Source organism: Hemicordylus capensis, chromosome 4 (genome assembly GCF_027244095.1).
Source record: "Hemicordylus capensis ecotype Gifberg chromosome 4, rHemCap1.1.pri, whole genome shotgun sequence".
Lineage (NCBI taxonomy): Eukaryota > Metazoa > Chordata > Lepidosauria > Squamata > Cordylidae > Hemicordylus > Hemicordylus capensis.
In genome coordinates, this window is record NC_069660.1 from 175,610,694 (window position 1) to 175,636,640 (window position 25,947).

Consider the following 25,947-nt stretch of genomic DNA (forward strand, 5'->3'; position numbering starts at 1 on the left):
TTAGTGAGGTTTTTGGAGTTACACACAAAATAATTTTTAACCCCATACACTACAAATTTATAATCATTTATGAAAAAACCCTCCAATATGCATTGTTAGAAACTAAACAAGATTACAAACAATGGCCCTGGAAATGTAAAGTGATGGACTTAAGGACTACAATGCACACTGTTAGCAACTGACACATTTGTAGAATCTTCAGGTTTTGTTAGACTCCAAACCATTGTTCTCGCTAATATTTTTCATCTGTGTGTGGAATGAATTTTGTTTCGGGTAGCAGTATCAAGGCATTATAGCAAAATAATGCTCAGGCTCATTCAACACAGATTAGAGCCCTACGTGGAAAGGGAAATGCCGGATGTTCAAGCTGGTTTCAGAAAAGGCCGAGGAACAAGAGACATCATTGCTGATGCACGCTGGATAATTGAGAAAGCCAAAGAATACCAGAAATAAGTCAATATGTGCTTTATTGACTACATAAAAGCCTTCGATTGCATCGATCATGTCAAGTTGTGGAATACCCTTAGGAAAATGGGCATCCCAGAACATCTCATTGTTCTCGTGAGAAACCTATACACATGACAGGAAGACACAGTCCAGACGGAACATGATGATACATACTGGTTTCAGATCGGCAAAGGAATAAGACAAGACTGTCTACTTTCTCCCTCTTTATTTAATTTATATGCTGAACATATACTGAAAGAAGCTGGATTGGAATAAGATGAACGTGGAAGTTGGAGGAAGAAACATCAATAACTTGCGCTACACTGATGACACCACTCTGATAGCTGAGAATGTGGATGATCTGCAAGATCTAGTAATGAAGGTCAAGGAGCACAGTGAAAAAATGAGACTAGAAATAAATGTCAAGAAGACTAAACTAATGACAACAGGTACAGTAACCAGCCTCAGAATTGACACTGAAGACACTGAAGTGGTGGACAGCTTCTGTCTTTTAGGATCGACTGTCAACAGTAAAGGATCCAGCAGTCAAGAAATACGCCACAGACTAACATTTGGTAGGGTTGCAATGAAGGCCTTGGAAAGGATATTTAGATGCCATGACGTGTCTACACCTACAAAGATTAGGATTGTTCAGACAATGGTTTCCCCCATAACACTCTATGGATGCGAAAGCTGGACTTTGAAGAAGCAAGATAGGAAAACAAAAAAGTGGATCATAGAACAAATCAATCCAGAATTTTCACTCGAGGCACAAATGAGCAGGCTCAAACTATCATACTTTATACACGTTATGTGAAGACCCAGCTCCCTTGAGAAGTCTATAATGCTGAGGAAAGTTGGAGGAAAGAGAAGAAGAGGATGACCAGCAGCAAGGTGGATGGACTCAGTTACGACAGCAAAGAATGTACCAATGAGAGACCTTAAAGGCCAAGTTGAAGACAGATCATCCTGGAGAGAATTTATGTGGTTGCTAAGAATCAACTTAATCAATCAATCAATCAATCAATCAAGGCACACATGTGAATTTAGACTGGGGCCTTCCTGAGTCGACCTGAGTGTGATCTAAAATTAACTGAGTGGACATAAAAAAAATGTGAATGCATACACATGCGCATGCCTTAGGCGAGAACACTGCCTCAAACCTACAATCTGATCTAAATTTTATGAATGCAGGTGTGATGATCCATGAGATGGATGCTGCAGGAGGATGCAGCATCATGGAGGATGGAGGATGACTTAGCTAATCTGGAAATTGGCATCCACAGACTTAAATCAATCTATTTGTGATGTCTACCCATTTTTTTCTGATTACAAACCATTACTTTGGATTCATATAGATGGACATTGCCATCAGGCATGACATCCGTAGTGGGGTCTATTACAGCGACAATAATATTGGAGGAGGATTCAACTTATGTGACTTACTAAACCATACGCTTAAGTACTATATGAGAATGCTAACACTTGTGATTACATTAATAAAGAAATTATCTCTAAATTATCTCTGGTCCCAACATTACTGAAAAATACTTTAAAAAACAGCACCTACAACTAAATGATTTGGGGTTACATTAATGAAGAAATTGTCTCTGGTCCCAACATTACTGAAAACACGTTAAAGCATAGCACCTACAGCTAAATGCTCCCCCCCCCATTATAAACGGGCCTTGTCTATAAATATAAAGTACAGGAGGATCTTGATATTGACAGGGGTTCCATTCCACAGTTGTACTGCGGATATGGAAACCGCCAATATTGTGGCATTAAAGTCAATGTGTTCGTGGGGGTTAGGTTCCCGGTTGGCCAAAAATGCTTTGAAATTGTCAAAACCCGGCTGATTTTCTGGGTGGGGGGGGCATGGGTGGGAGCTTCTTACTGTGCTTTGCTGCTCCGCCCAAGTTGTGCTGTGCCCCCAAATCGGCCAAAAACAGCTAAAATTTGCAGGTTTTTGTTTTTATTTTAAGGCGGTAGCCATTTTGTGGCTCCCATGAACAAAATGGTGGCCGGAAATGACCTCCGTGGTCATTTCCAGTCACCTCTGACCCACAGATATGCAAGGTTGAAATCTCTACCCTCACTGTGTATGCTGAGGTCAAGTGTCTTTTTCCCAACTGTGGCTACGCAAATCCGCGGATAATGAATCTGTAGATAATGAGGTTCTCCTGTACATTACATGTAGGAAAAGGCAATGTGAGTAATACAGATAAAGGGCTCAACAATAAAAGAGCAATCTGAGAGCCTAAGGCAGTGGTTCTTAACCTTTTCCTTTATGCTAACCACTACATCATTATCAATCGCTTTTGTGGACCACCACATAAGCAAGCCACTCTAAACATTTTAAATATAAGCCATGCCTAATAGAAGTCAAACATATGTATTAAGGAGTATTAAAAACGCAGCTATTTCTAATTTATTATGCTCACTCACAAACATATTGCACTCATTACAGTGGGCCTACCATTGAGATTATAATATTATTACATTATCTTTTCTTTCCCCCCAGGGACCACCTGAAGTATTCTTGTGGACCACAAGTGGTCCGTGGACCATAGGTTGGGAACTACTGGCCTAAGGGAAATAAAAACAACAAATTATGAACAGAAGAAAAATAGCAGAATGAATATCAACTTGGGGGAAAAAATCTGAAGATATGGATCCAAAACAGAGAAAGAACAACTAGATCAGAAAAGAGGTACAGCTTAACAAAGAGACATGGAGCAGGCGAATGGAAAGAATGGGAGCAAACATGCAGATGAAGAGATGAAAGATAAAGGGGTGCGAGTGAATGAAGCTATTTGAAGATGAGAGAAAGGATTTTAAATTTAATATGGAAGATGAGTGGAAGCCAATGAAGTTCATGAATCAAAGGAATGAAATGGTCAAAGTGGCAAGAACAGAAAATAATACACAAAGAAACATCCACAGCAGAAACAAGCAAATAGAGGGAGACAAAGGAAGGTAGTGGTTTTGAATCCCATTAAAAATATCCTCTGAAAATCATGATCTGAAATTCCTGATCAGATTTTCTGTGAAATATTCAGATTCACAGACCACCTTGAATACCTTGTGGTGGAAAGACAGAGTATAGATATTTTAAATGAATTAAATAAATGTGCTGGATCCATATATACACACACATTTGCTATACAACTACATTCCACAATGAGATGTGTAGTGCTGATCACATGGAACCACTGAATCACTGTGGTGTGTGTATATGGCACATTCGCATATAAGAACAGCCCTGCTGGATCAGGCCCAAAGCCTATCTAGTCCAGCATCCTGTTTCACATAATGACCCACCAGATGCCTCTGAGAAGCTCATAGGCAAGAGGTGAAGGCATGCCCTCTCTCCTGCTTTTTGCTCTCTTGCAACTGGTATTTAGAAGCATATTGTCTATGAGGTGGCCTATCGTCACCAGACCAACAGCCATTGATATACCTGTCCTCCATGAATTTGTCTAAGTCCCTTTTAAAGCCATCCAAGCTAGTGGCCATCACCACATCCCATGGCAGAGAATTCCATAGAATTCCATAAATTCCATAGAATTCCATAAATTTCCCAGCCTTCAGTTTCATGGGATGATTTGACAAAGTATAATGCAACATGGGTATTTAATATCTTGCAGATTTGGTGAGATACAAGAAATGGTTGGGCAGAAAAAAGTGTTAAAGTATTACTAGATGGAGGTAACCTGAGAACACACATTTGCCAATGTAAATGTGACTTTCTGGTCATAGTAAACTTTGGATGGGGTGGTTTCTAAATGTAATATAATAAATAAATAATAAAGTAATAATTTTTGGTGTGGCCACTAGAATTTTATGAGTAATGGAACTACTGGAATTATAACACTCTACCAAAAATTCTCTTTTCGTAAAAAGAGTTTTGGGAGTCAAGTTTACTAATAAGGTTGTCTACTTATCTGAATACTGAAGGTCTTTGACTATAGCAACAAAACTTAAAATGCTGCTTTTGCTAGTGTAACACAGCCAACTTCCATTATGAAAGGAGGTTTTAAGAAAACACTCCCTTCTGGATCTGTGGGAAGCTCAGCACCATTGGAAGTGACTGAAAAGAAAAAGAAGAAGAAAATACAGATAAAGGCAGAGAAACAAAACACACAGTATACATTTTAAACCTGCAGTCTACAGGTTACATATATGACCTGAAAGGGATCTGAAACTGAGCAGAACCTAAACCAAAAGTGACTAACAGCATATAATTGCCTGTTCATCTATGAGATATACTAAGGCCTTTATAGTACCTATGAATTGTAGTAAATCTTTGCAAATCTATAGCGCACACAGAAAAATCCAATGTTAATACTACCCTAAAAGCCTCACATGTCATTACAGGCTGGAACAGATTACAGCTATTGATTGCTGCCTGGAGAATGTTCTCGCTGTGAGAACGGAAGGCAAACAGCAGTGACAGACAGCTCAGCTATTGATCTACAGTAGCAGGCAAACTGCAGTTCAAAATGAAGGTCAGTACTCCTTTGCACCACCTATTAGAGCAACTGTAATGCTCATCAGGACACTACAGAGATCAGTATGGCCCTGCTGAAAAATTCTGACTCTTATTCCAACATGCCTTGTAGGTTCCGGCTGCAGGAGACTGACTGGAAACTAAAAATGGCAACTTATACTCCACCCTTTTCCCCTTGACAAAGACTTGGGACAAAATTAGATGCCATGTCAAATACAGTGTATGCTGTTTGTAAAAAAATTATTGACTGTGACAATGTTCCACATAAATATAAATGTTTTTCTCAAAAAGGATGTTTAGGCTTTATTGGCTCACTTTTTAAATGCAATCCAACAATGTATCATTTAATTCATGTTGCAGAATTTCCCAATGAATATAAATAGAAGTGGCCCTCGTTATCTGTGGACTTGCAGATCACAGTTTCAAATATCTGTGGTTGGATCTTAGAGACCCAGTTTCTCTATCCATGGGTCAGAAAAATAGGTGGAATTTGCCTATCCGCAGTTCCTGATTGGTTGAAAATTACTTCTAGTGTTATTTCCAGACACCATTTTGCAGCACAGAGCCATTTTGTGATATCTCCCCCACCAAGTTTTCCCAAAAAAGTATTCATGAAAATTTGGAAGATTTGAGAAGTCTTGCTGGGGAGCTAGAGACCTGAAAAGTAAGGTATTGTGCTTTATTCTTATTTCTGCTTTTTTGGCCTTGTTTTAGCTTAAGGAACCTAACTGCAGAGATCTGTATGTAGTTGCCATCAGCTCGTCTGGTGGCTACTCAGGGATGGGCCTTCTCTGCTTCCAGCCTAAGACTTTGGAATGTGCTCCCTGCTGAAATAAGAGCTTCCTCATGTCTGACAACCTATAAAAAGGCTGTTAAGACACATTTGTTCAATGTGTCCAGGTTTTTAAATTAGACTTCTAGAATTTGTTTTACATAGATGAAAACAGGGACACTCTTGTGTATATACAACATCCTTATTCTCAGGCCAAGGAGGAGAGGTTAGGGAGGGTCTAATGGATGTCAACGGATCACTACCAGATAATCAGTTACAGGTGAGCAACCTGTTTATTTGGTTTGTGATCCGTTGAATCCATTAGAATGGGTGTTTAGTTAGCTCCATAAGGAGGAGGAAACAGTAGAGTTATTGCAGCACCCTTTTGAGAACACTTCTCCCAAAATTTGCCTCCGCAGCAGACCGTAAGTCTATAGCGTAGTGCTTCACAAAAGGTTGTTCGGAAGACCAAGTTGCTGCCTTACAAATGTCCTGAAAAGATATGCCAGACAGATGAGCAGCCGAGGCACCATAAGCTCTTGTGGAATGCGCTTTGATGGTTTTTGGCGGCTGAACCTTCTGTAGCGAATACGCCAGACAGATGGCTCCGACTATCCAGTGGGACAGTCTCTGCCTGGACAACGCTTGTCCCCTGTTTGCCCCCTTATAGGCGACAAATAGTTTCTTCGATGAGCGAAAAGGTTTAGTCTTTGAGAGGTAAAAGAGAAGAGCTCTTCGGACATCCAGGGAATGCAGAGCTTTTTCCAACGGAGTGGTTGGTGACTTAAAGAAGGTCGGAAGTACTATGTCTTGGTTGATGTGGAAGTCTGACACAATCTTTGGCAAAAAAGTGAGATCCAGTCGGAGAAGAACTTTATCCGGGTAGAACCGGGCATAAGGAACATCCATGTGAAGGGCTGTGAGTTCACTCACCCTTCGAGCTGTGGTGATAGCCACTAGATAAGCTGTCTTGAGGGATGCCAGCTTCAACGTTGTGGAACGCATGGGTTCGAAGGGTGGTTCAGTTAGCGCAGAGAGAACCAGCGAGATAGTCCATTGCTCAAGAGGCTTTTTGACAGGAGGGTACAGATTAGTGAGGCCTTTCAAGAAGCTCTTACATGAAGGGTGGGAGAACACTGTTTTCCCCTCCCAGCCTGGGTGCCGAGAAGAAAGCGCAGCTAGGTGGACTTTGATTGACACGTTCGATAGCTTTGCTGACTTCAAAGAGGTCAGATAGAGTAGGACCGCACGGACTGAGGCCTCCTTAGGGCAGAAAGCATGGTGAGAAGCGTAGGTGGCATATCTTTTCCATTTGCTAGCATAGTTCTTTCTCATAGATGGTTTACGCTGATTTAGCATGATACGTTTCAACAGTCGATCTTCCACGCTGTTAGTTGTAGAGTGAGCACTTCCGGATGTAGAAGGCGCCCGTTTTCTTGAATCAGGAGGTCTGGGCGGTTCGGACGCCTCTGATAAGTCGTAGCTAGTTTGAGTAGATGTGGAAACCATGCTTGGCGGGGCCACCACCAGGATGCACTTTACACAGCCTATCAGAAGACGAGCTACCACTCTGCTCACCAGCAGCAATGGTGGGAACATGTAGGTCCACTGCGTTGACCAGTCCATCTGGAAGGCATCTCCCAAGGATTGGGGGTTGTGGCCCGCTCTCGAACAATACAGCTTGCATTTTGTGTTCCGCGCTGTAGCAAATAAGTTGAGTTCCGGGTGACCCCAGAGAAGGAATATCTTGTGGAGGTACGCATCGTTCAGTTCCCATTCGTGTCGGGTTTCCATGGAGAATGAACGACTGAGGCCATCCGCCAGTATGTTGCCCTTGCCCTTGATGTAGATGGCAATTGGTGTGATGCTGGTTTTGATACACCAATGCCAGATTTGAATGCTCAGGGCACACAATGACCTGGAGATTGTTCCTCCCTGTCTGTTCAGGTAGGCGATGGTGGTAGTGTTGTCCATCTGTAGCTGTATGACCCTGCCTCTTAGCATCGGGAGGAAGGCTTTCATGGCTTGGAACACCGCCAATAGCTCCAGGAAGTTTATGTGGAACTGGCGTTGAGGTCGGGTCCACAGACCCTGTGCTATGGTGGAATTGCAATGGCCTCCCCAACCTTGTAGCGAAGCATCTGTTGTGACCCACACAGATGGGGTCTGCGTCTGAAAAGGCATTACTCTGAGTAAATTGAAGTCCCTCATCCACCACGAGAGGGATCGTATGATTGGTAGAGGCAGACGAAGTTGCATTGTTGGGCTGTCTCTGCATAGGCAAAAAGAGGACAGGAACCACAGTTGAAGCTTCCGCATTTTCAATCGGGTGTATTGTACCGTGGACTTGCAGGAGGCCATCAGGCCTAGTTAACTGTTGTATCTGACGCGCTGCTTGTACGGGATTGAGTTGAAATTCTTGAACTATTTGTGCAATGGTCTGGTGGCGATCTTGTGGCAAGAATGCCCTCCCCACATTTGCATCTAGTACTGCTCCAATGTATGAAATGGTGGATACTGGGGTCAGGTGAGACTTTGTCCAGTTGATTTGTATCCCCAGACCTCGAAGAAGGTCTATCATGTATTGAATCTGCAAAAGCAATTCTTTTTTGTCTCTGGATGTCAAGGAGCCAGTCGTCTAAGTATGGAAACAGCTTCAGGCCCTTTGTCCTTAAGTGAGCCACTACCACCGCCATGCATTTGGTGAATACACGCGGGGCCGTGCACAGACCGAATGGTAGGACTTGATATTGATACAACGCTGTTCCTACTGTGAACCTCAGGTACTTTTGGTGGGTTGGTCAAATCCCTATATGAAAGTAGGCATCTTTTAAGTCTAACGTTACAAGCCACCGCTCCCGATGAAGCAGCGGTAGGATGTCCTGTAGCGTTGTCATTCGATACTTCTTCACTTGGATAAATTTGTTTAGATGCCTGAGGTCCATGATCGGTCTTATCCTGCCATGTTTCTTCGGGATTTGGAAATATCGGGAGTAAAATCCTTCCCGACGTTTTGCCCATCGCACTGGGACTATCGCTCTTTTGTGTAGAAGTTCTTTCACTTCTTGTAGTAAGGCAGGTGTTGCCTTCGTGAATCGGAGGCCCCTGAATAGAGGGCGTTTTTTGAACTCTATCACATAGCCCGACGTGACAATCTTTAAAACTCATCGGTCTGATGTTATGTGGTGCCACGCTTGCGCATGACGCCAATCTGATGTTGTTGTTGGCTAATAGAACCGGCCGGCTGATGGAGAGAGCCGGGTGGTCGACCTCCTTGATGTTTTGGGAGGGATAATGAGGCTGAGAGAGCAATAGAGAGAGAGGGTGCGATGGGCTGTCCTGTATCTCAGGGTCGCTGTTTGTTGCCCTCGGTTTGTTTCCCACATCGTGTAGGGGTATATCTACCCTTTTGTTGTCCGGGGCGTTTGTTGTAAGGTTGGTAGGTTTTTTGGAAGTCCTGGCATTCCTGTGGTTTGTAGGATGCACAGGGGCGGTAGTAGTTTTTTTGCTTGTTAGGGTACAAGGTCGAGGCAGAAGACATAATTGTTTTGGCTGTGAATTTTGACTTCTTCATCTTCTCCATCGTTGAATCCATCTCCTCTGAGAACAGGCCTTTCCCATCGAATGGTAGACCCTCTATCTTGTCCTTCATGTCTTGGTGTAAGGATGCAGATCGGAACCAGGCATGACGGTGGAGGGTGATTGCAGTGGTGATGGACCTAGATTCCGACTCTGCTAAGTGTTTTGCAGTGCTCAGTTGCTGACACGTGAGGTCTCCTGCTTTCTGTAACGTTTTACAAAAACGCACTTTGAGCACATCAGGCAAGGGATCAACTTCGACCGTTTCTGTGTCAGACTCAAAATCAGAAGAGCCATAATGACTGTCATCCGATGCAAGCTCTGAGGGAGAGTGTTGAGAAGGAGCCCCCCCGGTGATGGCCCCCCCTGGTGATGGTGAGGGAGGGGTACGGGTGGGTCATCCGTTTAGACTGCCACTGTAGCAACTTGTTGCATGGTTTGTGTCGATTGCGTAGATGTAGACAGCAGAGTCTGCGTGGACGTAGTGGACAGCACACGCCTTTGTAGAGGAGAGGTAGTCCCTCTATGGAGTGGTCGGATTGGCAGGTTGGTGGTAGCTTGAGGGAATGTAGGGGCAGACATGGCTCACCGCCAAATCTGATCCTCTTCGTAATCATAGGCTATTCCAGGTGACGATGCTCCAGGTAACGCAGTTTCCTTAGACAGAGAAACTGCATGAGAGAACCCGTAGGAGTGCCATGGGGCCACTGCGGCTAATTGTGTAGCGGATAGCAATTGTGGAGTGACTTCGTCCGGCCGAGGAACAACTGGAAACGTAGATGGAGTGTTTGCTGTGGAATCCAGCATTGTCAGAAGAGATTGGGTTGCTAAAGCAGTGTCTCCATTATTTGAGAGGTCGGCGTCTTCAACTACGAATGTCAGGGGAGCTCGGAATTGAGGAGTTACCAAAGTAATATTTGTCGGTGTATTCAATGCTGAGGGCTGGACTCCCTCTCCCGATGTCGAGGGGGACCGTATCGGGGTCGGCGCCGGTTGTAAGTCTCGAAGACTCAGAAGTGGCAGAGCTGGGACTGGAGGAGAAAACGCTGCCGCAATTTTCGATGTCGACGCCTCTATCGGTATCGAGATCTATGTCGACGTAGCGGTCCCAGCTGTCAATATCGAGGTGTCTCTGGGTGTTGAGATTGGCTTCAGCGTTGAGGTTTCAGCTAGTGTTGATGTCAATGCCGAGACAGTCGAGGGCCCAGTGTGTGGCGTCGGTGTCGATGGGTCGAGGGCTTTGATACCGACATGAGGATCACATCTTGGACAGCCTTTGGCGACGGAGTTGATTCCGATGCCGATTGTTTCAGCGTCTTTTTGGCGGGCTCTCCGGCAGACGCCATTTTGTCACCCGACCTTTTTGAGGATTTATGGGTTTTTTTAGCGGGCAACGGGGTTTTAGACTGGGTTGAAGCCAGGGCCCCCGAGCCATGAGCCAGAGATTTCTTTGAAGCAGAGGAAGGCACTGCCAAAACATCTTCGTAAATAGCCCTCAAACAGAGTTCTCGATTTCTCCGGGTTTGTTTAGAGAATGAATGGCAAATACTACAGGAGGATGTAAAATGTGCCTCACCCAAACAGAGCAAACACAGATTATGCGCATCCTGTGAGGGCAATTTTGCCTTGCATTTTTCACAACGTTTAAAAGTCTTTTTTCCCTTCGGGGTATCCATAACCAGAAGCCAGTCCGTTACTCACAAACATGTGGCTATTAGTCAGTCCAAAGTCAAAGCCAAGTAGCAGAGCGGAGAATGTTTCCAAACCAAAACGCTTTAGAGTAGGCAGAAACGTTAAGCAGTCCGGGGTCATTCACAGCACAGCAGTCCAATCAGGCGGCAAAGCAGAATCGCAAGGCAAAAGATTTAATAAGAATTTCAGGTCAGAAGTTCAGAAAGTCAGATAGTAGAACTTTTGAAAGAATTAAGGAACCAAACGAGGAGCTGTAGAAACCGAGTGAACCGATCCCCACGGTGGTCGCAAAGGAACTGAGGTGCCTGCACTTCCTCCCGCCTTAAATAGCCACGTGGTCACGTGGGGCGGGGCGCAGACGCCAAAGAGGAGCTGTAAAACTAGACACCGAGAGGCTTCCGCGCAGGCGCAGAACCCATTCTAATGGATTCAACGGATCACGAACCAGATCATAGTTTGAGCCCTACCTCATTCCACTATTCTACATAGCGGAAGGCTCTTCTCTCCCAGCTACTGCTGTACCTATTTACACTGCAATATTCTGTCCCCTCTTGGCTTCTGGTCTGACTATAAATGTTTCCCAAGAACAGCCCTGTTGGATCAGGCCCAAGGCCTATCTAGGCATCCTGTTACATACAGTGGCCCACCAGATGCCACAGGCTTCCCAGGTTATGAATTTTTACAGGTTACGAATGCTGAGGGCATGATCTCTCTCCTGCTGTTGCTCCCCTGCAACTGGTATTCAGAGGCATCTTGCACCTCAGGCTGGAGGTGACCTATAGTCCTCAGACTAGTTAGTAGCCATTGATAGACTTGTCCTGCATGAATTTATCTAAGTCCTTCTTAAAGACATCCAGGCTGCTAGCTGTCAGCACATCTTATGGCAGAGAATTCCATAGGTTAATTATGTGTTGCATGAAAAAGTACTTCCTTTTGTCAGTCCTACATTTCTTGGCAGTCTGTTTCAAGGGATGACCCCCTGGTTCTAGTGTTAAGTGTGAGAGAGAGAAATTTCTTTCTATCCACTCTCTCAACACACCATGCATAATTTTATAGATTTCTATCATGTTGTCCCTCAGACTTTTTTCTAAACTAAAAAGCCCCTGGTGCTGTAGCCTTACCTTGTAAGGAAGGTGCACTAGGTCCCTGATTATCTTGGTTGCCCTCTTCGGCACCTTTTCCAGTTCTACAATGTTCTTTTAGAACTGTACACAGTACTCCAAATGTAGCCACACCATATATTTGTATAAGGGCATTATGCTTAGCAGCTTTATTTTCAACGTCCTTCCTAATTATTCCAAGCATGGAATTGGCCTTTTTCACAGCTGCTGCACATTGTGTCGACCAGGGGTGTAGCTATAATTGAGCAGATAGGTTGAAAGAACCCAGGCCTACCAGCTCCTGAGGGCCTCTGAGCTCCACCCCTCCCTTTTTCTTCATTATCTCCCTCATTGAGGGACTGCCAGGTAGGGGGCGAACACAGGCCCCTCTCCCCTAGCTATGCCCCTGGTATCAATGCTTTCAACAAGCTGTTCATCACAACCCCAAGATCTCTCTCCTGGTCAACCACCATCAGCTCAGACCCCATCAGTGTATATGTGAAGTTGGGGTTTTTTGGCCTCAATATGCACCACTTACCCCAACTTCTAGATCATGTATGAATAAACTAAAAAGCACTGGTCCCAGTACAGATCCTTGGGGACGCCACTTCTTATTTCCCTCCATTTAGAGAACTGTCCATTTATACCTACCCCTCTGTTTTCTGTCCTTAATTCAGCAAACAATCCACACATGAACCTGATCGCTTATCCCATGACCGCTAAGTTTTCTCAAGAGTCTTTGATGAGGAACTTTGTCCAAAGCTTATTGAAAGTTCAAGTGGATCAGCTTTATCCACATGCCTGCTGACATTCTCAAAAAACTCCAAAAGATTGGTGAGGCAAGATTTACCTTTGCAGAAGCCATGCTTGTTCTCATTCAGCAGGGCCTATTCTTCTATATGCTTAACAATTTTATTTTTGAGGTAAATACATTTTTTTAATAAGGAGAAGCAGACATAGATCTACATTGGTCTCTCTAATTTTTTTCTACAAGACAGTCCTTGAGAGTGAATCAAAGGCAACTTTGAAGGTGGTAAAAGCCACATATAGAGCAGATTTAGGATTATAAGTGTATTTACCTATCAGATGGTTCAACACCAGCACGTGGTCTATCGTGGAAATCCCTAAATCCAGCTTGTTTGTCCCCTAAAATTCCTTCAGCCTCTATCCACCCTTGGAACTTCCAATTCAAATGTCTTGCATATAACTTGCTCACAATGCTTAATAGACTAACTAAGCAATAATTAGTCGGATCCCCCTTGTTACCTTTTTAAAATATTGGGATTATTACCGGCATTCTCCAATCTTTGGGGTTTTTCCAAGTATTCTTTTATTTATTTAAAATATGCCCAAGGAGGCTCACAACCACTATAACAATAAAATCCAAAAAAGCCTTCCTTAAATTAACAAAGCAAATGAGAGACAGTGAGCAATATCACAAAGGTGACAAATACAAGACCAATAAATATAGATCAAATGCCAACTTTAAAACATGAGATTTCACTTGACAGTAGAAGCAGGAGACAGTAGGCATGAGGTAGATCTCCCAGGGCAGGGCATTCTACAGCCTGGATTCTGCTAGTGAATAGGCGATCTCATTGAAACGAACTGGAAACCAACACAGCTGGTGCAAAATTGGTGTTGTATAGTTCAAAGGACCGGCCACACTTAGCAGTCCAGCCACTGAATTCTGCACTATATGAAGTTTCTGAGGAAGTATTACTGCTTGGTTAAGGTACACCCTTAACACCTGCGAGCCTGAACTTTTAGGGGGAGTGTGCACCACACAAAGCAGGTTGTTAATCCACTCCCTGCTCAATACACTTTCTCTGGACTGACAGTTCAGTTTATTGGCCCTCATTCACCCCCAGCACAGTACCTCCAGTGACTGTTGCTGGTGTCTATCTATGTTTCTTTTTAGATTGTGAGCCCTGTGGGGACAGGGATCCATCTTATTTATTTATTATTTCTCTGTGTAAACTGCCCTGAGCCATTTTTGGAAGGGCAGTATAAAAATCAAATGAATGAATGAATGAATAAATTACTGACTCCAGAAACTTTTCAGAAACTTCAGTGCCTCACCAGGGTTTGAGGAAACAGAGATATACAACGAGGAATACAGATGACACCAAATGTAGAAGACAGAATGGAACCTTGAAACACCTACAATATAACACCCATACGATATAGCAGCAGACTTCTATGACCACCTTTTGGAGCCTATTTTGAACATAGTGGTTCTGTACGCACAGGACCACTGCCAAGCAGAACCCAAAAAGTAATCTAGAAGGATACCTTGGATGATGGCATTGAAAGCCTTAATGAGTCTGGGAGAATTAATAGGCATCTTCTGAAAAAAATTGTCCAATGGTGCAATCCAGGAAGTTCATTCCATACCCATACCAGAAGCTATATTGATTATCTGGACCCATGTTAGTTTCATCCAAGACCATCTGGAGATGAACACTTTTCCAGAAAAGAGGAGTCAGATAATGACTGATAATTGCTCATGTCACATTAATCAAGTCCATATCACAATAATCAAGTGAAGGTATTTTCATGAGAGGCCTTCTCCCAGGTTCCTTGATGAAACTACTCCTTGAAACTACTTCAAGGACAAATAGAATGATAAAGTTTATTATGGGCTTTGACCAGTACATTCAAGGACAAATGTATAATGGATTTGATGGCACTGGTCAACCCTAATTTCACAGTACCCTGGCAAACTACCAACAGCCATGATATGCAAGGATCCAGGAAATCAGTTGCATAGTTCCAAGAGTTCTGCCTACATCTTCACATCATAACAACTCAAACTCATCCAAGCAATGGTAATAGACAGAGACCATCAAATTCAGATAATGTAGTCAAGGTTTCCAAGTCCAATTGGCTGTGAAAGATCGTGTGATATATCAAGTCAAACGCAACCCACCAGCAGCCCTGCCCAGAGGTTTGATAAACCACTTGTTTTTCCTGCATAGCTGGGACTGCTATGTCTAAGTCCCATCAGGTTATAACTATGGGCTATGGAAATGGGTGACAAGTTTTGTAGATCTATCATAAGCCTTTTGTAACAGTCAAAAGGGTGTAGGACAAGGAGGAAGCTTCGAAAATCAATGTGCCACATTCAATAATATGTAACAGCTCGAGTCCCCTGGAACTGTCCCGAGCATGGGCTTGTGGGCTTGTTTTCCGTTATCCCTACCCCATTCTGATTTCTACTTCAAACATGTATTCTCTCACTTTGAGTCAAATCTACATCAAACTTGCAAAAGTCACATGACACAAGTTATTACACAAATAGTAAAAAGGTTAAGAGTAAAATTACAGACTGTACTGTAAAATGAAACTGGTATGCCTGTTTTGAGAATTCTACCTTTCTACTACTCATATTATTATTATTTCTTGTTTACACAGTCAGACAGGTGTTATTGACTGGTTTGTTTTATCCAGACATCGAGTCCTTCCCAAGGACCTGGGATGGCTGAATTTTATCATCAATACTGTTCGTTATTATAGATATCGTCGCAAAATATAGGCTGTTCCCAGTAAAGTTGCTTTTTGTAATTAGCTTATGGTGATTTCTGTGGTCCCTATGGTGTTGAGGTGCTCTTCAAGGTCTTTTGGAACTGCACCCAGGGTGCCAATTACCACTGGGATTATTTTGGTCTTTTTCTGCCACAGCATTTCAATTTCAATTTGTAGATCTTTGTATTTGGTGATTTTTTTCTATTTCTTTTTCTTCTATTCTGCTATCCCCTGGTATTGCTATGTCGATTATTTTAACGTGTTTTTCTTTCTTCTTGACTACAGTTATATTTGGTGTATTGTGTGGCAGATGTTTGTCTGTTTGTAGTCAGAAGTCCCATAATATTTTTACATCTTCATTTTCTTCAACTTTTTCAATTGTATGGTCCCACCAATTTTTGGCTACAGGTAGCTTGTATTCTTTGCAGATGTTCCAGTGTATCATCCCTGCTACCTTGTCATGCCTTTGTTTGTAGTCAGTCTGTGCGATCTTTTTACAACAGCTGATTAGGTGGTCCACTGTTTCATCTGCTTCTTTACAAAGGCAGCACTTGCTGTTTGTTGTTGACTTTTCTACTTTTGCTCTTATTGCATTTGTTCTTAGTGCCTGTTCTTGTGCAGCCAGTATTAAACCCTCTGTTCCTTACTTCAAGTTGTTGTTGTTGTTATTTTTACATTTATATCCTGCTCTTCCTCCAAGGAGCCCAGAGTGTACTACATACTTGAGTTTCTCTTTCACAACAACCCTGTGAAGTAGGTTGGGCTGAGAGAGAAGTGACTGGCCCAGAGTCACCCAGCTAGTTTCATGGCTGAATGGGGATTTGAACTCGGGTCTCCCCGGTCCCAGTCCAGCACTCTAACCACTATCAATGCCACCTTTCCAGTTCAGAGGGGAGAGTTGCAAAGCAAAATACATTGCTACGTTCTTGTACCCCTTGTACTTTACACATCAAATTGTTCAGTTTAAAATTAAGCATTAATGATTTTTTTTAAAATGCTGATTTTACTAAGAGATACTTCATGTTTTTCAGCACAAAGAATCTAGTTAAAACTTACCTCAAAGAGAAGAACAGATGTAATTCGCAATTCTGAACTAGAAGCAAATCAGACTCACAGAAAAGGATACAAGCTCTGATAGAGAGTTATAAGGGACTTCACAGCTCTGCTGGCATTGATGCATGTGGCCCGTATAAGATTTGGGAGCAGTTCTGAAGTCACTATTGCTCCATCAAATAATGGACCAAAAAATGGCACCTGCCAAAATAAAAAAAAGTATAGACTTGTTATATTTTGTATAGACTTGTTATATTTTGAGATCAATATATATCAATGAATGTAGGGGCAGTGCTAGATATTATTGGTTTTCCTGCAACAACTGTATTCCACCAGAGTTATCAGTAGCAAAATATGTCAAGTCTTGAAATAAAATATGTGTATATTCACAACTTTAAACAACTGCGTATAAGTGCCTGTGTTCTCAGATTGTTCTAGTACACAGAAAGGTCCTTATTTTAGATGCTAGTATGACCTAGTTTTAGATGGCAGACAACTGGCCACGGCAGGAAGTAGCTTTTGGATTCCAAAATGCTATTACTACTTTAGGACTAGCACTCTAAGTATGCATGCAAGCATGCTTCTATGCTCCCATAATGCCTACCTAATCTATGCTTTTGTGTACAGAGTATTAGTGAAACAGAACTAAAGATATGTGGCCTTTCCTCTAAACTCACTTGTACTGTACTGAACTTGGGGATGGAGGACCACAGTATTCTTTCCTGAACTCAGCTCTGGAGGGATCAGATGATAAATTCAAATTAAACAATCAAATAAATGGCTTAATGAATAGAAAAGGGAAGCTAGACTTAACATGAAGCTTTGGGGATAATGGGAGAAGCATAGTTTTACATTAGCATGCCTCCAAGGTTCCAATGGGACTGATCTGAGAGGTACACCAGAGCACAAAATATTTGCTTTGTAGATTTGAAAGTAGTATTAAGGTCATTCTCACGACCTCTTTAGCTGGGCGTGGTAGGAAGGCAAGATTGATATTACCTTCCCCGCAGCTGATCTGTATCCTTGTGTGGGATGCACATCTTGCATACCCACATGAGCCGTTCTGCTCCTTGTAGTGTATCATTCTGAAGGATATCTCTAAATGCTTTGTGCAAGGAGTGCAGTGCATTTAGGGATACCCCCTTAGCCAGGCACTCTAGGCACCCGGCTCCATGTCTGTTTGGGCTGCCTTTAGCCCAAGCAGACACACAGCCAGGGACCTGGGTACAGGGTCCTGGGTACAAAGGCGTGCTTATGCCCTTGTACCCAGTTAAAAGCCCGTGAAAAAACCCTGGGCTACCTGGAGAGGCAGTGCTGGGATCATCAACAATCCTGGTGCTTCACAAAAGCATCTCTACCGAGGTAGGACTGCCCAAGCCTGGGTCGGGCTGCTTGTGTGAAGAGCCTCACTAGCCATTATCCATGGAACAGCTTGTTTCACTGGAATATTCTTGAGAGAGAGAAAGTGTGTGCACGTGCGTACATATATCTCAATGTATTGTGGTTGCAATATTTAACTGAGTAATCAATTTGATGAATTGCTATCCAATTAAGAGAAGATGATATTTACAAACACACACACACACACACACACACACAGACACACACTTTATTTGTTTGTATCCAATTTTATAACTTTTTAATCAGTGTTTCTTTTCTACATATCACAATTATTGATAAATAATTGCAGAAGAAAAGAACATATGTCTAAAAATGAAGATGGCAAGCACCATCTTAAGTGGCATTCTTCCTTTTCATTCACTTAGGGAGTGCTAAAACCCATGTATGCATCATCTAAAAACAAAGCAAGTATATTTCTTGCTTCCAAATATAATTTTTACCTATATATATATTTAATAATAAACAGAACTCATAAAATTTATCAACTAAAATTTATTTAATTGAGTGACAGCCATAAAATATCCATGTATGCGCGCGCGCTCTCTCTCTCTCTCTCTCTCTCTCTCACACACACACACACACACACACGGCACTAGAAGTTCATTAAACTTTAATTATATTACATATTGAAACCAGAAGCTTAAAATGCTTTTAAAATAATCAGTTTTCAACATCCAACTCCCCAAGAGACATTCAAGTGAAGTTGCCTATTTGTAACATTTCTTTCCACAAACACATGCTTAGTGTAGAGGAGGCAACTAAATCAGCTCCTAAACAAGAAAAACATGAAGCCTGTATTTAAAGACAGATACAATGTCTAATTATTAGGAGCCAATGTCCATCTTTGTTCAGTAACCCATATACTTAGAGCATAAGGCTTGTACAGGTAATGTATTTGCCTGTTAAGGCAAATAGAGTAGATCTATCTCACTTGCATTTTTAATCATGTGAATGCAGCTTTGCACCCAGACCCAAGGAGACACAGACACGGTTACTTTTGGTGAAACGGGCCACTTTTATTAACATTCCAATTGCAGTGGAGTTGCTGAGGCATTCAACTGGGATTGGCACTCCACCCCTAACAGTGCGGACTCTCACAGGTCGGCCACATGTGTGGCCGCCTTAGCCTAAGGCCTAGGGCACTGGCACCTTGGCTCGAGGCGACTCAGCCACTGTAGAGCAGGAACGCTAGAGAGGCGGCGATCGGCTTGCATTTGTCAGAATTTTTCCTGGGTCAATACAGAATTGCTGAAGGCTGTTGCTGCCGGGTGGTATAGGGCCAACTCTCAGTGCTGGAATAAGAGTTTAAAGTGACTAGCATCTTGATTTTATGCTCTGCTGCACTTGCAGCAGCAAAACACAAAATCAGGGTGTAAGTTTGTTAATATGTATACTCATATTTATAAAATGATAATGTCTGTATCAGTTTAAGGTTATTTGATGTTTGTACCTGGAATTCCACAATGAGAAGAACCACTTCAATTTTTTTCCAAACTGATTGCTGTAATCTAATTTACTATAAAGTCAGCAATAATTGCTTTCTTTACACCTTGATGTACATGATACGTGAAAATAAATTTGGAGGTTTTGGGGATACAGTGGGCGATACATCTATCTAAGTAAATTAAATTGATAGGATACTGCCTGAATGTCATGCAGACAACACAGAAGATCTGCCCAGTCCCAGGAGACCTAGAAAGAGCCTTTCCAGAAGAAAGATTTCACCCTCCAGAAAGAAAATCCTCAGGTGACTTTAGGTGGACGTCACCTGTTTCATGGCTGTTGCAGGCCTTAAAATTACTTAACACATTTTTGGGTGTTGAAAATGGTATTGCTTTTTGAAAAATAATCAGATGAAACATACCAAGCTTAAACAAATTCGAGTCTAACAAAATACAGAGAAAAAAGTCTTCCACTGACCTTCAGCATTCTCAGATTATCATGAAACAATTAATATTCCTCACACTGCCACTTCTGTTCCATTTTAATTATTAAGCAAAAATAATTAATGCCATTGTACTCAATAAAAAATAGTCAAGTTTAAATAACCCATTTGAGTACAAAGACTTATCTCCCACAGTAAGCAATATAGTTTAAAAAGCTGGTGAATGAGTGAATTATTGTACCAAATGGCTGAGAATTAATCTCCGATGACTAGCTGCAATCTAACGAGGCATCTGTGTCCCAGGGAACTCTCAGTGTGTCCCTGGCGGTATGCACAGTGTGTAGAGTCTGCATGGCATTCTTTGTCCGCTTTTGGAGGCAGCTTTTCGTCTCATTGTTTAGAATATCTTAATGCATCTGTGACGCGTGGAATGCATTCATACTAACAGACTTACTATTGTTTTCTCTCATAGGCTTTGTTGAGCAAAAGACTGCATCGCAGTTCCAGATAATTATATTGGTTAATTAATCAAGACAAAAAAGTTTGCAAATCATTGCCTGGTTGCCAAGCAGGAGGATAAAAAAAAAAAATCAACACAATACATGCTGTAGCAATATAACAAAAGTAACAACTATCTGATCAGAGATTCTTATATAATGACGCTATTAATAGTAAATTGGTTAATGTTAACATTGCTCCAGGTGTCTCTACTTATATGCAAACAAAAAGGCTAACATTATGTATAAAAAAGGCCAAATGCTACCATGCATCCTGAACCTGACAGAGACAGGACAGCTTTTTCATTTGATTAGCGAACACGATTTAAATACCAGGGACTGAAGCCAAACAGTCATTTCTCTACAAGCCCCTTTCATTCACTTTAGGGTCACTAGCTGGTGAACAAAAGGTCAGCCACATTTGGCCTGGAACTGTCTGGATTAATTTTATTACATTGTAATGGTTGTATTTTAAATGGAAGACTAACACCAATTTTCCAGTTTGGTATTTTTCTTTCTGCAGAATGGATTATTTTAACACACCAGGCATCAGTTAAAATAAATAAATAGAATAGACTTCCTTCTTCTTAATCACACATTTTGGAAGGATGTTTATACTTCCAAACACTAGTTTTAAGAAAATATTTAAGGAAAAAGAAAATATAACTTTAATTGATGTAATATTTCAGCACTTACTCCTTTACTTCAATGTAAGTAATAAATAAATTGAGAGATTGTGATATACACACTTTTTATTTATTTGTTTATCACATTTATATACCGCCCAAACTTTCATCTCTGGGCGCTGTTCTTTTCTTGTGGGGGGAAGTGGAGGTAGAGACTCTTAGGGGTGGAAAAAGTAAAACTGATTTTAGAAATATATCTTGACAAGTTACTAAGACGCAGTGAGGAACACACCTACGCTTTGTTCTAGTGCAGTTCTGGTGCATATTGTTCTGAATGCATTTGCCCTTTAGTCATCTATACATCATGTGCTCTTGAATCTGTACCACATTTTCTTTTTCCATGGTGCCCCAATGCCTCAGGGTAAAAAAAGAGTTGACGTCTGACCAGAATTTGCCTGTCCAGCATTATATTCAAGCACATTAGGCAGCTGCATGATTCCCCCCATACTGAACAGTGCCATAGGGCTATTTTGATAAATAGATACTGAAAATCTGTGCAACCTGTACAAAAACTACAACAGCTGAACACAGGGAAAAGAGGCTCATATGGATGTATAACATCATCTTTTACACTGTGGAGAAGAGTCAAAGGCAGCAGGCGCCTGGGGCAAGAAAAGGTAAGCAACAAGGAGAGATCAGTTCTGCCCACATATGCCTAAGATGACCCACAAGTTCAAGGCTATGGCTATCATCCTGCATTTAGTGGCTGACCAACAAAGCATCAGTGCTGCTGCAGCATTCCAGAATAATGCAGCATGCGCTTGTTTGGGGGTGAGGTCATCTATGTCCCCTACTTCTGGGTTGCATGGAGCACTTCAGGGGAATAAGAGATTGGTGAAAATCTCCCCTCCCATGCAACAGTGGAGCTGTGTTAGTTTGCAGTGCTGCAGCACTAGAGCTCCTTACAAAGCTCTGGTGCTTCCTTAGTCTACATGTCAGTCAATATGTATATTCATGCCTAATAGGTTCCAATGGAACATAAAGTATATGTAAATGGATGCATGGTTGAAGCCTAATATTTTAATTAAATAAGCTTTGGAAATTATAGCATATCAGGAGCAGGGTTTTTTCCATAGTAGCCATGGAACTCTGGAATGTTCTTTCCTAAGAGGTTTGCCTGTCCTCTTTCTGTTTTCCGAAGGCTGATGAAGATATTTTAATTTCCCAGGCCTTTTGAGATTAGACATTTTAAGGGTGCAGCTCATGCTGCTGTTTTATAATTGTTCAATTTGTGTTTACTGCTGTTTTACTTTTATGTGTTTTGCTTTCAAGTGGGGAATCCCTGGAATGGGGTGGAGGCACTTTCCATGAGTGAAGATCTCTTCACCTAGTTTCTGGGCATTCCCTCTCTTCACCTTGCAGCCTCTTGTGTCATAGCCATACCTTTGCCAAAGGACTCTGAACTTTCAGGAATGACTTTTCTGGGGGCGCAGAAAGCTGCTATGTGGAGGGGGTGGGGAAGAACCCTGTGCTCATGCCATTACATGAATGCTCCTTTGGATGCTATCCATAGTATATGGCAAATAAATACCAAGTATACATTTGTTTTTTAGAACACAGGTATGCACAGCACATATTAACCCATTATCTTCACAAGTGTATTTCATTGTACATTTTTGTTATCACACAATACATTACTGTTATCACATAACAAACACTGGGTATGATAGACCTAATGAAATTATAAAAAAAACAAAAACAAAACATACCTCTGGTTTCTTCATGATCTCTATGAAAAACATGTGATTCTTCATTGGATAAATAATAATTAAAACATCTCCAAAATCTGTTGGTATAATGCCCCTGCGATAATTCCTGGTGTGTTCAGACCAGACAACATGAACCTCATCATTTCCCAAGTGACGAAGCTGCAATGGCAAATTGGCTTGCTATTAATCAGAATGACAAAAACAGTTTGAAGAGTTATGTCTGACAAATTGAATTACAATGCTGACAGTAAATATGCTGTAACAGAGAAAATTGTTGGCTGTTCTCTGCTAAAGAAAAAGCAGCTAAGGAACTTCTTTCATTGAAAATATTTGTGGGACTCTAGCTAAAGAAATTGCATTTCCTTGCAGCAATCAAAGCTGGGAGTTAGTGTGTTACTACAGCTGACAAAGGGCTGAGCTGGGATATGAGAAGGCCAGGTTCAATTCCACAAAAGCTCACTTGACATTCAGGTTTGGACAGTTAACTACTCTGCAACTTGAAAGAGGAAAATAAATATAAAATAAAAGTTGTTCTAAAATGCTATAAAATAAATACTAATAGTCAAGAAGATGGCTTTCCCATAAACCCTATTGAAGGTTGTGATTTTGAAGGCTTTGAAGAATCAGTGATAAATTGCTGGGACAAAAAATCACAACCTTGGGTGAAGTTAGCCTACAATGTGTAGGTTTGTCTGGAGATGGGGGTGGTGGTTGTCACAGGAACATAGGAAGCTGCCATATACTGAGTCAGACCATCGGTCTATCTAGCTCAGTATTGTCTACACAGACTGGCAGTGGCTTCTCCAAGAAAGGAATCTCTCTCAGCCCTATCTTGGAGATGCTGCCAGGGAGGGAACTTGGAACCCTCTGCTCTTCCCAGAGTGGCTCCATCCCCTAAGGGGAATATCTTACAGTGCTCACACATCAAGTCTCCCATTCATATGCAACCAGGACAGACCCTGCTTAGCTAAGGGAACAAGTCATGCTTGCTACCACAAGACCAGCTCTCCTCTCCTGTCCATTAATTGTGGGGCAGCTATTCCGGTGGTGGTGGGGAATAGAAGAAGTAATGTTGGCAGATTAGCAGGCTGTTACAGGGGAGGGAAAATCAGAAATCTAATAGCGATTTCCCTTTCCGGTTGTCCTGTCAGCTCTTTGACCTCGGGGAGCAGTGCCAGCTACCCACAGAGCCTCACCTTGCTCTTTTTTAATGCCAAGTTGGTGCAGAATAAATCAGAAATAACCCACGATCTGATTATGGATGAAGGGGATGACTTAGTATGTATCACAGAGAACTGGTTGTGGGAGGCTGGTGGCCCAGTCTGGTCCTCTCTCCAGGGTAGTCTGTTGAGGGGAAGGTGAGAGGACATAGATGGTGTGTGTGTGTGTGTGTGTGTGTGTGTGTGTGTGTGTGTGTGTGTGTGTAATGGCTGTGGTCTATAATAACATCTCCCTTACCAGGATCCAAATGTTGGGCCATATCAAATGTGTGTACTTAAGTTTAGGGTTCAGGGATAGACTGTTGGTATACCAATCACCCTGCTATCCAACAGAATCCCTAACTCAGCTGACAGACTTGGTCTCGGGTTTGGTGTTGGAGTCTCCCAGGCTTATGGTGGTGGGGGACTTCAATGTTCACTTTGAGACCAATTTGTCTGGGGTGGCTCAGGAGGTCATGACAACTATGGGCCTAATCCAAGTGATCTCAGGATTGACGCATGTTGCTGGACACATGCTTGATCTGGTCTTTTACTCTGATCAGGGTGGTGTTCCATGGATGGGGGACTCCTGTGATTTTCCCTTTGTCATGGACGGACCACCATCTAGTTAAGGTTGGACTCACAGCCATGTCCCACCTCTGTAGAGGTGAGGGGCCTATTAAGATGGCCTGCCCAAGAAGGTTATTGGATCCAATAGAATTCCAAGAAGCCTTGGAAGGATTTAATGTGGGCTCTGCCAGTGACTCTGTTGATGCCCTGGTGGACAACTGGAACAGTGAGTTCACCAGGGTAGTAGACATGATTGCTCCTAAGAATCCTCTCTGGCCCGCTTCAAAAATTGGCCCCTTGGTATATGGAAGAACTATGGAAGTGAAGCGGCAGGGTAGACGACTGGAGCGCAAGTGGAGAAAGACTTGACTTGAATCCATTAGATTACAACACAGAGCATGTTTGAAGACCTATAGTCAGGCAATACATGTGGCAAAGAAACAATTCTTTTCTTCTTGTACTGCATCCTCAAGATCTGGAGGAGCTGTTTAGGGTTGTGAGAGGGCTAGTATATGCCCCTCCTCACATGAATCAGAATTTGGAAGCATCAACTATCCGCAGTGACTTTTTAATGAGAGCTCTGTGAATAAAATCACCCATATTCGGGAAGACAGATTCAGATCCCACAATTATTGGAGTTTAATGCAGAAGTGTCCAGCAACTCCTATTCTGTAGTTAGGTTGCATCAGTTTCAGTTTTTGACTCCTGATGATGTGGATAAGCTGCTTGGAATGGTGTGGTCTACCACCTGTTCTCTTGACCCTTGTCCGACATGGCTTATAGTATCTGGCAGGGGAACTGTTGTAGAAGGCCTGGTAGATATTATATATGCTTCTCTGTGGGAGGGCAGGATGCCTTTCTGTCTTAAGGAGCCAGTAATTTATTTATTTATTTGTCTGATTGTTTATTATATTTTTATTTATCATATTTTTAATCATTAGATCTCATCTGAAGAAGCCTGGATTGGATCCCTCAGAGTTAAGCAACTATAGGCCTGTCTTCAACCTTCTGTGTTTGGAAAAGGTAGGGTGGCAGCCTTCCAGCTCCAGGCAGTCTTGGAGGAAACTATTTATCTAGACCCATTTCAAACTGGTTTTCAAGCGGGCTATCAGGTGGAGACTGCCTTGGTCAGCCTGATGGATGATCTTTAGTTGGGAATCGACAGAGGGAGTGTGACACTGTTATTCCTTTTAGATCTCTCAGCAGCTTTTGATATTATCAACCATAATATCCTTCTGGAGTGTTTGAGGGGGCTGAGAGTGGGAGGCATGCTTTGCAGTGGTTCCTCTCCTACCTCCAGATGGTGTCGCTTGTAG

The 25,947-nt window shown here is 42.3% G+C and overlaps 1 protein-coding gene across 9 annotated transcripts in view; it reads right to left on the reverse strand.

The window, feature by feature from the left end:
• RALGAPA2 (Ral GTPase activating protein catalytic subunit alpha 2) overlaps positions 1–25,947 on the reverse strand; it is a 343,889-nt gene that overhangs the window by 70,061 nt on the left and 247,881 nt on the right. For 8 of the 9 annotated variants that reach the window (XM_053246348.1, XM_053246346.1, XM_053246353.1 and 5 more), the window contains 2 exons: positions 22,863–23,021; positions 16,758–16,885 (listed from right to left, as the gene is read on the reverse strand). In XM_053246348.1, coding sequence (XP_053102323.1) covers positions 16,758–16,885; positions 22,863–23,021 — 287 coding nt within the window. Of the gene's footprint in view, positions 1–16,687; positions 16,886–22,862; positions 23,022–25,947 lie in introns of all 9 variants that reach the window. The other variant, XR_008306232.1, reaches the window with a different exon arrangement.